Source organism: Aythya ferina, assembly GCF_964211825.1.
Source record: "Aythya ferina genome assembly, chromosome: Z".
In the NCBI taxonomy this organism is placed as follows: domain Eukaryota; kingdom Metazoa; phylum Chordata; class Aves; order Anseriformes; family Anatidae; genus Aythya; species Aythya ferina.
In genome coordinates, this window is record NC_140299.1 from 68898664 (window position 1) to 68913820 (window position 15157).

General features: G+C 45.4%; 1 protein-coding gene across 2 annotated transcripts in view; it reads left to right on the forward strand.

Moving 5' to 3' along the window:
• Nucleotides 1-1002: 1002 nt before the first annotated feature.
• Nucleotides 1003-15157, forward strand: part of DGKQ (diacylglycerol kinase theta) — an 89176-nt gene continuing 75021 nt past the window's right edge. For both annotated transcript variants that reach the window (XM_084503340.1, XM_084503341.1), the window contains exon 1: nucleotides 1003-1236. In XM_084503340.1, coding sequence (XP_084359466.1) covers nucleotides 1029-1236 — 208 coding nt within the window. In that variant the 5' untranslated portion in view covers nucleotides 1003-1028. The remainder of the gene's footprint in view (nucleotides 1237-15157) is intronic.

Below are 15157 nucleotides of genomic sequence, written 5' to 3' on the forward strand. Positions count from 1 at the left end.
TGCCCTCCTGCTGCACTCACCTGGGGGGCTGCAGGGCTGGCTCTCACCCCTCTCCCCCAGCTGCTCTTCCACCGCAGTTTTTTTTTCTCCCCTTTCTTAAATCTGCTCTCACAGAGGTGCAAACAACATCACTTACTGGCTTGGCTCTGGTCAGCAGCAGGGTCCCTATCTAACATGGGACAGCTTCTGGATCCTTCTCACAGAAGCCACCCCCATGGCCCCCTGCTACCAAAGCCTTGCCACATAAACCCACTACAGGTATACAAAACCCAACGGCATAGCTTCCTTTCTTGTCCCAGCATATTCCTGCTACGGTTCTTTGTTTAATTTAATAACAAAGACATGGAAGTATTTCAGAGGCAGGGACGATTGGTGGGATGGAAACATCCTGGTGTGCTGTTTTCAAAACTGGAATAAGAAGTACTAAGAAGATGCAGTGGACAACAAAAACGTGTTATAAAGGATTAAGTGCTAAAGGGATCGCTATGCGCTGATTTTTTTTCCTCATAAAGGCAGAGTTCTTGAAAGTCGAAGGCAGGACAACCCAGGGCAAGCCTTCCCTTCCACCCAAACGCCCCACCAGAAACGCTGCGCACTTCCAAGCGGTGCTGGGTGCGGGTCACAGCACCCGTCCTGCGCCATGGGGCAGCGAGACGCTGGAACTCTTTCTAATGAGCATCTCTCAGCTTCGTGCCACACAGCGAGGCCTCCCCGCGGGCAGGGCTCCTCCGCCTCGCTGCTGCAGTTTCTCAACGTGTTGTGTTTTTATTTTTTTTTTGGGGGGGGGGGGTGAAGGATTTTTATTTTCAAATAAAGGTGATTCTGACAAACCAGGGGCTGGCTTGGCCCCGAGGGTAGGCCCACAGCGGCTGGCGGCCGGCAGGCGGCGGCGCGGCGCCGGAGGGAGAGGCCCCTCAGCGGGGCGCCGCCTCCGCCCGCCCCATGCCGACACCGACAGCGGCACCGCCGCCGCTTGGGGCGGAAGCGAGGGCGGTCGGCGGCCGGTGCCGGGTTGGAGGAGCCGGGGCATGGCGGACGGGAGCCGCTCGGTGCGCGGTGGTGGCGGTGGCGGTGGCAGCCCGGGCTCCAGCCCGGTGCTGGGCGGGCGGTGCCGCGGCTGGGCGCCGTCCGCCGTGCCGCCGGGTCACGGCTTCCGCAGGGTGACCCTGACCAAGCCCACCTTCTGCCACTACTGCACCGACTTCATCTGGGGGCTGGCCGGCTACCAGTGCGAGGGTAAGGGGCTGGGGCTGTGGTGGGGGGGGTGTGGGGGTAAAGGGGGTGTGGGGGAGGATTTTGGGGGTGCTCGGAGCGGTTTCAGCGCTGCCCCGTCCCGGGAGTGCGCTGCTGAGAGGCACCCGGCACCCCCGCGGGCACCTCCCGGTGCCCCGCAGCAGCGGCGTTATCGCAGCCCGGCCCGCTTTTTTTACCAAAATACAGCTTTAAAAATACCCTCCGGCTTCCTCCGGCTGGAAGCCGGGGTGTTTGCCTAGTTCGGGAGGCTGTCCGGAGCGCTTTCGCCCTCCGGGGTGGCTCCTCCGAGGGGTTTGTGCCCTGGGGAGGTGCTGCCCAGCCACCTCGGCTCTGGTGGTGCCTCCAAAAAACCCCGGTGTGAAGGCTCCAGCCCAAACGAGCCAGTGCGAGAGGTGGCCAGGGAGAGAGAAAAACACCCGGGGAGAGAGAGAAAAATGTTAGGGAAATACCTATAACATCAGCGGGTATGCGCATCTCCACATAGCACGGAGTGCGATATCACGGGGCGCACGTGTGTCCATCCTTATGTCAAAAAAATATGTGTTTTCTTATTCATTTTTGCTTTATTCCTGCTGTTTTCAGCCGGCTGCGCTCCTCGCCGTGTTTCTCTTTCCTGGTAACTCGCTGCTAAAGGACGGGTTTCAGCAGTACCTGGCGTGTTACCTGCTGACTGGGGCTGCTTGTGACAGGTCGCGGTGCCTCGTTAGGCAGCCTGCTCCTTCTGGGTTATTTAATGGACTCTAATGCGCTTTCTCCAGCAGTGTTTGAAGTGAATTCTGTTTAATAATTACCTCCCTGCCACATTCGCTCTAACTAGTGGAATTTGATCGTTGTTCTTTAGAAAGTAATAAAAGGGTGCCACGTTGATCAAAAAAATCGAAAATAACCCACCCTGCTTTTAGTGAAGGCAAATGGTTGCAGCAGACTGAAAAACTTGGTGGGTAATAGCTATCTCCTCCCCCCCAGAGAGGCTGGGATTACAGGTGTAATTGCAGCTGAGCTGATCTCTTACTTCGCTGGGCTCCTTCCGATGAACGGCATGCAGGCTTCAAAATGTAGCTACTCTGTGGCCTTTTTCTGGCTTTCTGGATTTGCAACAGCTTCTCCTACAAATCCTCTATTTTCAGGTGCTCAGTCACCTGATGCTCCTTGTGTCTTGATAAAACCGGTCTGGACCAAACTGAAAGTTTCTGGACTTTGAAGAGAATTGAGCAAGCTGCAGATAAGACTCCTCCAAAGTAAAGGGGCTGGGGGCAGAGAGCTTGCCAGTCACTGCTTTGAGCAGTTGTGTGGCCTAAATGGCCTGGATTTGAGTTTTAATTGCAGTCGTGCTTTTGGCCCTGTGAAAATGACATCTTGCGTATGTGAATTTTCTGGTCTATGGAGTTCTTTGGTAAGCCTACCAAACTGCTCAGCATGGACTGACACATGCCCACATGGGTTATGTGGCTGTTTACAAAAATACAGGAAAGTATAATGAATGCTTAGCACATTCCTGGCTGTGTGGGCCAAGATGAGTGCTTCTTTCCTTTTCTTCATGCAGACTCTGAAAAAAACATAGGAGAGATGCTCCGATGCTCTTCACATAAGGCACAGAACATCCTGCATCTAGCCCCTCTGTTTTAAGGTGAAGCACACCTCTCCAGTGCAGGGCCTGTGGTGCTGTGTCGCCAGAACTTTGCACAAGAAGGGAGACAAATCTGGGGAGAACTGCAGCTGTCCTGCTGGAGCTGCATAGGTATTTTTGTAAGTGATGTTTTAGATGGAAGCTGGTAGTCTTACCATGCAGACTAAGTTGTGTCTGAAGATGTTACTGTCTTATGCTTTTGTGCACGTACTTAGTTTAATCTCAGTCAAACAGGCCTGCAGATGTTTGCCCTTTTTTTTTTTCTTCACATTTGTTTTCCATAAACCCTTTCTAAATGACTCTTTATTTTTCTTGCCACTTTACACTGTAGCTGTCACTTCCTTTGATAAGTATGTGTATGTGAAAGAATAAGTGATGTTTCGATTGCAACAAGAACAATGACTCTCTTGTATTCGTCTTGCTTTCCAAAGCCTGGTCATTTCAGTTTTGAGTGGGTTTTGAATTTCCTCAGGCTTCTCAGGGAAGAAGCGTGTAAGTGGCTGGTTTTCTGTACGTGTATGTGTGCATCCTATAAGTTCAATATATAAATCTATTCAGTACGTAAAGTCTACATATGAAACAAAGACAGTTGAGTTCTTATGGGTCATGGAATTAATTTCATACACTCAGAAAATTGTGTTTTGTTTTGTTTTGCCTTTTTTAGCAAATACTGAATTTGAAGTTTTGGATTTATATCTATCTACCAATAAATACTCTTTTTACAATGCTTTTTCTTTTTTATTTTTATATATCAGATTTAAAAAACAAACAAAAAAAAAGTGTAGGAAGAATTATGGATGATTCTATGACCTGTATGTTCTGGAGGCTACAAATTCTTCTAGTGCTATAAATCCTTCTAATGTGAAATTAAGTTGATTTATTTTAGCCAAAGGTAAAACATTTGGGATTTAGGTAATAAGCAAGTTGGTTGGCAAATTAAACAGAATTATTCAGTCATTTTTAGGTTATTTTTATATCTTTTACTGGAGCATTTATTGAAAGACACGATTAGGGTCTTTTTTGTATTTTTTTTGTACCCCCGTCTACTAGGAGAATGTCATTCAAGCACATAAGGTGCTTGTCTGGATATGAAGGCAATAAGTGAAGTAATACTTAGGGAAATATCATCCTTTTTTTTCTGTTCTGTTGCTTATGTTTTAAGGCTTTGTATTCTAAGCAGAACCTCCAAACTTACTCCAAGGCACAGAAATTCCTGTTTCTCCTAAGCTGGTTCTGCTGCTGTCTGACAGCACTTCAACTTTTGCAGAATGCAGTGCAAATGGTGAACTGGAGTTAAGTTTGTCATTAACCCCTCCCTTAAAAAACATAGCCATAAAGGATTGTTTTTAGGCGAAGCTGCTGTGATTCAGATATGCACGTCCCAGACATGGGCAAGCCATGTTGTGTCTTGCTGGTGCAGGAGAACATGGAGGTGTTCAGACAGCATCTCTGCAGTGATCTGGAGATGCACATGTGATCCTGGTTTAGTTTAAATCTTGGACCCATATGCAGTTTCTCTCTTCAGAGACGTGGAAATAGCAGCAGGGAGCACAGGGAAGAGGAGCGATCCCCTTGAACTCTCATCCTTTCTGGTTAATTCTGTGCCTGGGTCAGGCAGCTGGAACATCCTTGACCCTGCTGGTTTGGTTCAGCTTAGTTTTGAGGAAAGTGACTGATCTATGAGATTCCCCAGAAGGTCTTAATGCTTGCAGTTGAAAAGAAAAACAAATTATTCTGTCTTCCAGTGAGCTTGGCTTGCTTTGTTGCATTTTAAACTAAAAATAAAAGCTGCAAGGAGGTAAAACCACAGTAAAATCTCGCTTCTATCCTACAATCAGTTTTAATTTTCAGTACTAGCTTTCTTTGTTCTGCTGCATGTTCCATGTCAGTGGTGAGGCCTTTCAGTGCGACAGTACGTGTTTGATGTCAAGGTGTGATGTGAGTTTGTGGTTGAAGTGTTGCTGTGTAGATGTGACTGCTTCATTTAAAGCTTACATTGAGCCATGTAGCTCCAAATCCATCTGAGGAACAAACACAAACTATGTCAAAAAATAAAAATAAGACAAAACCCCCAAAACAAACAAATAAAAATAAAGCTCCAAAAGAAACCCTGAGACAGAAACTTAGCTCAGCTCTGGTCAAGTTAAAACACATGTTGGGAAAAAAGCTGGGAACATTGACTGACAGACGGAAAGATGCCATTTATTTACCAGTCTGCATTTTGAGGACAAACCATTTTGCACTGAAGAGAATTTCTTCTCTTTTCACCTTCTCCCTCTGACAGTGCTTCAGAGAAAAAATGTCATTTCCATCAGTGATGCGAAGGAACGTATAGGGAACTTTGCAAGGATGAGCACAGCTCGTGTAGCCAGAAGCTATATTTTGTGTTGATGGAGTAGACCCACATTTGAGTCCAGGAACTAAATTAGGTAGGAAATAACTTGCTGCAGAAAGTGTTAAAGCCAGTAATCCAATACCAGGCTTCCCACAGCACGTTTATATATCATCTCTGTCACTGCCTCGGTCTGACTTGGTGATAAATGACAAAAGCAATAAAGAAGGTGCTCGTCAATCCATCATGTTGTGGAGTAGCTGAGGGCTGCAGCTTGTTCTCTGCAGGTTTTCTTTCCAGGCAATTTTTCATCTAGTATTACATATTTTTTAAATGTTCAGGTATTCCTCAGCCACCTTCTAGGCTTATACCCTCTGGTTCCTTTCCTCTTGCAAGAAATTTTTTCAGTCTTCCTCTGGTGAGTTTCCCACGGACGATAGTTCTTGCTGTACTGTGTAAAGGGTCTAAAAGCCTTCTATTCATTCTTGCAGTTATGTGGGAGATGAATGCCTGACTAGTTATTTTTTTCTGATAAACAAAGCACATTGAACTCTAAGGCTTTCCCTGTAGAGCGCTTTCCAAGCGCTGTGCTTGAGTCCCTTAACAGCATTTTCTTAAAGAAGCTGGATAGACTGTTTCAGGCGGAGGTGAGGTCAGTACTTCGTGGCTACAAAGGCGCTCTTCTGCTCCTGCTTTCCAAGATATTTGTGTGCATGCCCCTCGGCTCAGGTCCGGTTCCTTTCTGGGAGTCAGTGCACTGTGGTATCCCCTTTCCTCTCTCCCGTGTTGGTGGTGTGCATTCCCTGTTTCTAGACGTAGGAGTTTGTATTAAAGTGGCATGTAGCACATCTCCCCCAGTGACGCACATCGCTCTGTGTGATTACTCTGTGCTCCTGTGGGTTTAGTCATCAGCACTTTTTTTTTTTTTTTTAAGTAGTGATTTTGCTTTTATGTCAGTGTTTTCCTAAAATAACCTGTGGTAGCACTAGGCATAGTATCCTGGGGTTTCCTACATGAAATAATCCCACTAAGCTACCGTGTTGCACAGGCAGTTTCCTTGCAACAAGGGACATGTTATATGTAAGGGCATTGAGTAGCCTAAGCACAGATGCTGGTCTGGAGATAGGGTCTCCTGCTTATTGTCCGGTGCAAGATGACATGCAGTGGTTTTAGCTTTCATTCTCTTCTTGGAAGCTTGTAACAGATGTTTCTAGTGTTGCCTTTTTTCTTTCTTCCCCCTCTCTCTTATTCGGATTTCCAAGTCCAAGGATAAGGAATTTTCCTGCATCGTTTTCAGTGAGCTCTTTTGGGGGAAGCTCCTCCTAGCTTGTCTGTTTTCTCCTCTTTTATTATGTACGCTTTAGAACTTATCTACAGTGTTGTGATTTTTTTTCTGCTTACTGTCCTATCAGAAATCTGATTCTCTTCCTGCCTTTGGAGCTTTTTTCTCAGGTGGCAGCATTTTCCTGACTTATATTTGACTCAGGTTGTCCCCAGATGACTTCTGCATTTTGGTCGTATTGCCTGTCTCCCAGAGTTGTTTTTAATGCTGCATTTCATCACTTCAAATTGTCATTTTTCTGGGCCACTTGTTGCCCATAAGGTCCATCCTGAGCGGGCTCAAAGTCCTTGCCTGCTTGGGTAAAGCCCTTTGGAGAAACTGCTTTTGCAATGCCTATTGAAACCAGATGAGTAAGTTACCTTCGTGTATTTACTTTGACTCAGCTGCAGTGTGTGGAAAGAACAGGATGTGTGTCTAGCATACAGCCCTGCTAAACGACAAAATGATGTCTTTTGATCACTTCTTGATCTTTTCTCTCTCTTTCTTTTTTTTTTTTTCCAGTCTTTTTGCTTGATGGTGCCTTTAAGTTGTGAGAGGAGGCTGTGAGGAAACACACCCAAGCAAAGAGCAAAAACTAATCTTTGCATTATCACTATGTGATAGGGAATTTGCTGGAAGCATACTTCTTTTTTCTTTTTTCTTTTTTCTTTTTTTTCTAGGTGTGCATACAATATTCTTCCCTTTAAATTGTATTGTTGCCCACTGATGCCTCACTTGTGGAAGTCCCATCAAGTCTGGTACTCACTAGAGTAGAATTGACCCCTAATTTCACTTTTTATGTTAATTTAAATATTTTTATTCTCTTGAATCTGAAAGAATGCATGTGTTTGCATAATACATCTTCATGTATGCATATTCCCATGTATATGTGACTATAGATATAAAAGAGCATGTTTGTATTTTTCTGTATGTCTTTGTTTCTTTTTTTTTTTTTTTTTTTCCTATTTAAACGATTTAGTCTGAATGATGTATGTGGAAGCAGGATTAGGATTGTACGGTATGCTGATACTGTTTACCTGCTTGGTGGTTTTTTAAATACCACATGTATGATATAAAGTTCATGCCACTTGCTTTGTAAAAACAAGGTAGTTTAAGATGTGAAGCAACTCAAAATGATAAAAATAAAATTGACTTGAGTTGGCCAGCTTAATCAGTCCCCGGAGGTTTCACATACAGGAGATTGCTGGAGGCATTCTGAATACTTTGCTAAATGCAGGTGCTTAGGAGAAACTGAATGATTTGAGCTTCTGGTGTTAAAGTAGGAGGAGCATGTTGTTCTGTAGGGTTGTATTGGATTACACTGGTAAGGAAATAGGACTTCCAGTTTGTGTGAGATTAGGTAGCAAAAAAATCTCTGTTCCTCTTTGCATTTTTGACTTGGCAGAATGTGTCATGTTTGAATGCCTTGGCTTGTCATGATGTAATTCAGGAAATGACACTGTCCTTTTTCTGCAGTACTTTCTCCGTAGCATGTGGAGATAAGAACTGGTACGCTCTGTTAAGCAGTGAGTATGGAAGTGCTCCACTAACCAGTCCCTGAAGTGTTTTGAAGGAGAATACTTCCTCAGTGCTGAAATCTTTCGGGAGCTTCAGAAGAAGACAGAAGAATACAAGGAAATTGCTAAGATTCCTCCACGTATGAGGAGGGCATGTGGGAAGTGTCTGGGTATAGAATGGAAAGGCTCAGTGGGATCGAGTGCACCCTCAGCAGGTTTGCTGATGGCAACAAGCAGTGTGGTGCAGTTGACACATTGGAAGGAAGGGATGCCATCCAGGAGGACCTGGACAGGCCTGAGAGATGGGCCTGTGTGAACCTCATGAGGTTCAACAAGGTGATGTTCAAGGTCCTGCATCTGGGCCAGGGCAATCCCAAACACAAATACAGGCTGGGCGGGAATGACTGAGAGCCCTGAGGAGAAAGACTTGGGGGTGCTGGTTGATGAGAAGCTAGACACGAGCCAACAACTCGTGCTTGCAGCCCAGAAAGCCAACCACATCTTGGGCTGCACCAGAAACAGCGTGGCCAACAGGGTAAGGGAGGGGATTTTTGCCCTCTGCTCTGCCCTTGTGAGACCCCACCTGGAGTGCTGTGCTCAGTGCTGGGGCCCCCAGCACAAAAAGGACATGGAAGTGTTAGAATGAGTCCAGAGGAGGGCCATGGGAATGATGAGAGGGCTGGAGCACCTCTCCTGTGGAGACAGGCTGAGGGAGCTGGGGTTGTTCAGCCTGGAAAAGAGAAGGCTCTGGGGAGGCCCTGCAGTGGCCTGGCAGTACCTAAAGGGGCCTACAGGAAAGCTGGAGGGGGACTCTGTGTCACGGGGTGCAGTGGTAGGGCAAGGAGTGATGGCTTTAAGCTGAGAGGTAGTAGGTTTAGATTAGGTATTAGGAAGAAATTATTTAACAGGGTGGTGAGGGAGTGGACCAGGTTGCCTAGAGAATGCCCCATCCCTGGAGGTGTCCCTGACCAGGTTGGATGAGGCCCTGGGCAACCTGATCTAGTGGGTGGCATGCCTGCCTGTGGCAGGGGGACTGGAACTGGACGGTCTTTAAGGTCCCTTCCAACCCAAACCATTTTATGTCTCTCTGATTCTAGCCCTCTCTGAGACTGTTGGTCTTCTTTCTTTCAGGATCGAAAATACCTCTTGTGAGATGAAAGATTTTCTTCAGAGCTTACTTAAGATGCCAAAGTGTAAATCATTACAAAAACAAATTTGCAGGGGAAAGTGCTTAGAGTTAGCATTCCTGGACTGTATCTGCTACAAAAATAGCCTTCAAATGTGAAGCAAAGGTGTGAGTTGAGTAGCACGACCTAAGAAAAACAGCTTGTTCATGTTATCCACTTCTGAAAACAGTGTTGATGTGGAGGAAAGGAACGGGGTTCCTTTTCAGGCTTCGTGGATATTCACAAATATTTAGGGAATTTAATGCTCTCTAGATGCTTCTGCAAGCTGATGCAGAAATTCTGGGAGACAACAGAGGCCATTGCATGTACTGGTGCTGTAGTACCATACTGGGATCGTTGTTGCTGGCCTAAATGCATGAGTTGTGTGCAGCACATCTCCACCCACTCCTGAGGATCTGTCATTGGTGTCAACAACAGCCCTTCAGAAAGTAATTACAACACTTTATCACAGAAGGGGATGGAGTTACAGCTTGAGGAAATGGCACTCACAGTTATGTTTGACACCTGGATCGTGGGGACTTAACTGTGCCAATAGCAGATGCTGATTGAGAAACCAAGTGGATGACCCAAAGTTAGCGGAGGAAGAGAGGCACAACCTTCCAGAAAAGTGAAATATTGGATACCCTGTGGGAGGCACAGGGAGGGAATGTGCTGTTTGTGCCATTGCAGGGAGGAGACAGGCTTTCATTGTAATATAAGTCCTAAGAGCTGTAAGTTTTGAGAAAAGAGCTTTTGAATTGAAACACAGCATCTACTCCTCTTATGGTTTCCTTTTGTTGTTGTGTTTTTTCTCTTGTGTGAAGATGGCTTTCCTGTGTGAACAATACCAAGTGAAGCAATTCTTGCTTTGGTTTCTGTGCCATTGACTGTTTTAACTGTAGTTTCTCTTGTAATGATGATGAAAATAAGTTAATCACTGCCTCATTTTCCCAGTAGAAGCTGTGTCCATCAGACCTCCCCAGCCAAATCCTTGGTCAGAAATAGGCTGAAGTAGCAGGTAAAAATACTGTAATGTTAAAAATGCTCTTCAAGACAGTTAAGTATCCTCATGTCTATGCTGGTTCAGACCTCCTTTATTCTATCCCTCCTATATTTTCTTCTATCCAAGATAGCTCCTTTTTTGGCAAGTGCCTTGAGGTTTCTTGAAACCACTGTATTTTTCATTCAAGCATTATTCTTCAGTAGGAGCAAGTAGATTATCTTAAAAGTAAGTCCTCCTCCTCTTCCTTCCCCTGAGTCTGGAAGGATAATGGAGATATATCACACTAATTCAGTACCCCAGGGGTAGACTATGAATTTTATTGGTTCGAGAACTGAGCTATTGCATGTTGAAAGATCTGGTGTAGTTGTAGGTGTTGTATATAACATTTTGACATTGCAGGCTTCTGTTCTCCAGTTAGATGTTAATGTTCAGCTTCTATGAATTATATATGAACTTATTCATGTGAAGGAGAGACCGTTCCTTAAATTCAAGATAAGTATAGGCCTCAGTCTCATCAGTGACTCAAGCCAGTGTGGTAGAATTGAAATCACCACTCTTTCTTGACAGGAATCTTTTTAAAATATTTGAAATTTGTAGTAAGATAGGAACGGTGATTCCAAAAAGTGGCACAAAGATTAACAAGTTCAATTTGGGAGCCTTTCTTTAAATAGTGTGTTTTATTTTTTCCTCTGGTCTGCCTTGTATGAATCATTTACCTTTAGTTTCCGGATCATGTCAATACCCTTGTAACAAACAAGCTAAAGAAAGCATTGAGTGTACTTATCCAGCTGGCCCAGGAGCTTGTTTCTTTGGATTTATTTATTTTTAAATTCATGTTTCTAGCTCCGTTTTTCACTTGAGTCCTGTAGTTTTGTACACTTCTGTCTGTGCTGCACTTTGGAAACAGAGCACTACAGGAATGAGAGGTAGGGGTTACCATGGCAACTGCTCTTTTTCTTTCCTCCCTTGTTTTGTTGTGTTTCATGGTGATGTGAAGTGTTGAGATGTGCTAAATAATGTTGAAATTACCGTGTTAAAAGAGCAAGAGCACTTACCTTGGGTTAAAAAATACTAATAATTTGGCTGACATTTAAGCTGTACGTGGTGTTTCTTTTAAAATTATAACTTCAGTGGAGGTAGGTGGGTGCTATTGTAGTTAAGAATAACTGTGTTTTTTATTCTAGTCTCTTCAATTTTATTTTTTTTTTTTACTGCATTTTCATGTTCTGTATTCACTTTCTGAAAGGGGCAGTGAAAAGAGCTGCACCTACTAGGGAATCCAGCCCTCCGGCATGCTGGTTGTGTCATTGAGTGGAGGAACTTTTTGTTTTATATGAAATGCTGCTGTTCTTTCCTTAATGCATTCGAAGACTTAGGTGTGTTTTGGAGGGAAATTTTGCTTTCTTTCCTCCAGGGCGCTGAGCAAATTGATTTGGTCTCTGTGTGCGTGCGATATGCATGCACTGTACCTCCGTACCCCCAGTGATGCACCCTGTGGTCTCAGGACTGCATTAAGACCTTTCCCCATACTGTAACATTCAGAGCATCACCAAATCTTGGTGTTTTGTGAGGGATTCCAGGCAATTGTTTCAACACCATCGTTTTCTGACAAAATACCATCATGGCATATGAAGTCCTACTGTGCCTTAAATTCTGTTACAGTTTGCCCCGCTGATTTAACTCAAATTCTTTTTTTTTTTAAACCCAAAGATGTGATTTTGTTGTTTCTCCTTTGTGTGAGGAGATGTTTTGGTGTGTGTGTCTAAACTTGCAAAAGTGTTAACAGGGCTGTTTTTTCTGTGCAGGAGACCTCTGTGTTGTTTACCTGGGTTTTCAGAAGCTAGTTACTGACGTGTGACATTGACACTGTGGTGTGTGAAGTTGTGCACGCTGTGCTGGGCAGGCAACCCGCAGGAGTGATGCAGGGAACTGTGCATGGTATTTGAGGGCTGGAAACTTACAATATTTAGCTCGGTTGCCCAGGCACGACGAAGATTTGGTTGTGAGGATGCTTAGAGCGAATGTCAAATAGTTTTAGTGGAGTTTCCTTAAAACCGAGGGCCGGGGTGGGACCACCTTGTGGTTGGTGTTGTGCTGTTTTGTTCTGAATACTGCCAGCTATAGCTCTTTGTTTTGCCCAGTAACCCCGAGTCAGCTGGAGAAGGATGGTAAACAATTGACAAAGTTTCTCTTTGTAAAGCCTGGATTTGAAAGCAGTAAATTGGAGAAGCTGTTGCAGACAACTGCTGCAGGGTGTTAAGTACCATGTCTTTAGTATTCATGACACTGGTGTGCACGTCCTCCTTGGGACTGGCTGAGTCTCCCTCTGAGCTCTCCTGTTTTTACCTGCTACACGTTTCTCTGCCCCTGCCTTCCCTCTTTGCTTACAGACGCCGCAGAGCTGGCATTTCTCTGCTGTAGCCCTTGTTTTTTTAATCCACAGTTCAGTTAATAGTGTGGGCAGTTGTACACTAGAGGACAAAAGAGGCTTCAGCTTTAGATAAAGCCAGGGAAAAGAGTGTTATTTAAGTGCTTTTCAAGGAGGTTGTCCTTAATGGCAGGTGATGTGTGATTTTCTTCTTATCCCTATGGCATCTTGCTGAAATTCTGAGTTGGCTGTCACCAAAAGATCCCTGCTGTGCCTTCCAGGAGCATGAGGAGGTACACCCCTTCCTTCCCTGCCGGTATAGGACCTCAGCGGGGTTCTGACAGATGCTGATCTGTAGGACCAGGACGTGCTCTAGGTGCTGAGTGTGGTGTCCACACCACTGCGCTGCGCTCAAGGCCTTTGCAGGTTTATGTGAACTCTAAAGTGTATTTACCTTGGGAAGGCAAAGAGGGGAAAGCTGTGCCATTTTTGGCTGGCATCTGGTTTATATGGGCAGCCTTCATCCTCTAGCCTGTATGGAAGCTACTGGAGTGCTTAATTGTTGTCCCTCAGACAGGCAGATGTCCGTGGTTCGGAGGCTGTGGTTCCTCTTTGTTGGGCTGGGAGGTACAGCCACCCCAGAGGCCTGTTGGTGTGGCATCGCGGGTGTCAATTCCCATGCAAGAGCCACTTCAGTGGAAAAATGAATTCACTGGACGGAAGGGGAGGAACTGCATCCCTCCAGGCTCCCTGTACAACTCCACGTTGTGAACAGGATGCCTCCTCCTCTGAGGATCTTCTGGGGAAACTGTCGAGAGGTTAATTTGCCAAGTTCTCTCCCAGTGCTGGAAAACTTATTGGAAAATTGCCCTCTTGGAAATTTCTTGTTTTCTAGCAGTGAGCCAGCATCTTGTCCCAAGACACCATGGTCCTGTCTGTGGGCTAAAACTGAAGGAAAAGGAAGGTGTTGATGCGTTCTGGGTGTAAATGTGAGTTAAGCACTAGCCATCTGTCGAAGGAAGAAAAAAATCTCGTAATGCCAGGGACTTGTTCTAAGCAGAAACCACGTGCCTTTGAAATCCTGTGCCCAAATTATTTCAGAGGTGGGAAGTCTGTCCCAGCTTTCTGTTGAGAGGAGAAAGTAAAGTATATGCAAAACTTACCTTTTTTGTTTATTGAGGCCTGTACTCAGCCAGACTGTATTGTCACTGGACATATCTTACAGCATGGAAGGAGAGGACCTCACCGTGTTGGCTGAAGACTTTCTTCTTGTTATATGTAGGGTGTCTAGGACTTCTGCTGGATGTGGGTATGACCTGGGGACAGCCTCTTGACCAGGTAGAAATGGCACTTTTACCATGGTGGTACAGCCTGCTTGTGCCACTGTTTCTTGCTCCCAAAGTGCAAAACCCTGGTGGAGCAAAACGCCGAGCGTGGGTGGCTTCGTTGCCCCTGCAGCTGCAGGTGCCCTGGCTTTGCCTGCACAGCAGGATTTGGGGAGCCTGCTCTGGGTGAAGACAGGGGATGGAGGACGGTGAGGGTGCTTTTCTGACAGGTGAGGACCTGTTCATTTGTCAGTTCAGGGCTTACCGTGCCAGGGAGGACGGAGAAACAAAATGAGGCTTGTTGTTGACCCTGGACTATTCGCAGCCTGCTGATGAGAGAAAGAGAGAGGTCCTTGGTGCAGCACAGGGGCTCTGTAAGGTTGCCACAAGTCAATCAGGCCTACGTAACCAAATCAGTGCTTTCATGATTGACAGTCCAAGTATATCACTGAATTCATTTGACTCTGCCTCGTTATTCAGTGGCTTGTCTTGTTTTCACTTGACTGGTTTCTGTGTTGTTTCCTAACAGCGACATCTGAAATACAAATGAATAGGGATTCAAGTGCGCTGCCTTGAAATTACAGAGCTCAGATGTTTTGAAAACATTTCTTTTGGGTATCTGTACCTATATATAGAGCTTGCTGTCATGCAGGCAGTTTTGGAAGCGTAAAATACCACGCTATCCCCACTGTGCAGGGGGAAACTGCGTTATGGTCAGATGGAGCATATCCTTGTAGCTCTTTTTAAAGCAGGGATAAGCATGGATGGTTAGTGAGTAAGACGAGAGTCCCGGAAAGGACCTGGCATGTATGACTGATCAGTAAGACACTCAGTAAATGATGAGAAAATCTCAACAGGTTTCCAAATCTCAGTGGATTTGCAGAGAAATGGAATCCACAACGTGGTAAAAATGAACTGTAAGACACTGCAGTGAGAGAGGAAGGTGTTTTAACGCCTGACTTCTTAAAGCTTTCAGAGATTTTTCCATCCCTGCCCTGCCATTGTGTGAGGCGTCCTGGGCCGGCCACAGCTTCTGGTGACAGCTTCTCTGGTGACATTTAGCAAGCATTGCACAACAGACTTCTAAACTTATCCTAGGTTATGCCTTGCCTGAGAGAGCACACCAATATCACACACAGGTCTTCGCGTGTTTCTGCTGAATTGGGAAACAAGCTGGCAAGGAGCATGGCTGCGTCCAGCATTCCTCTCAGTGAATAGTCACAGTATTCAGACTGCCCTGTGGT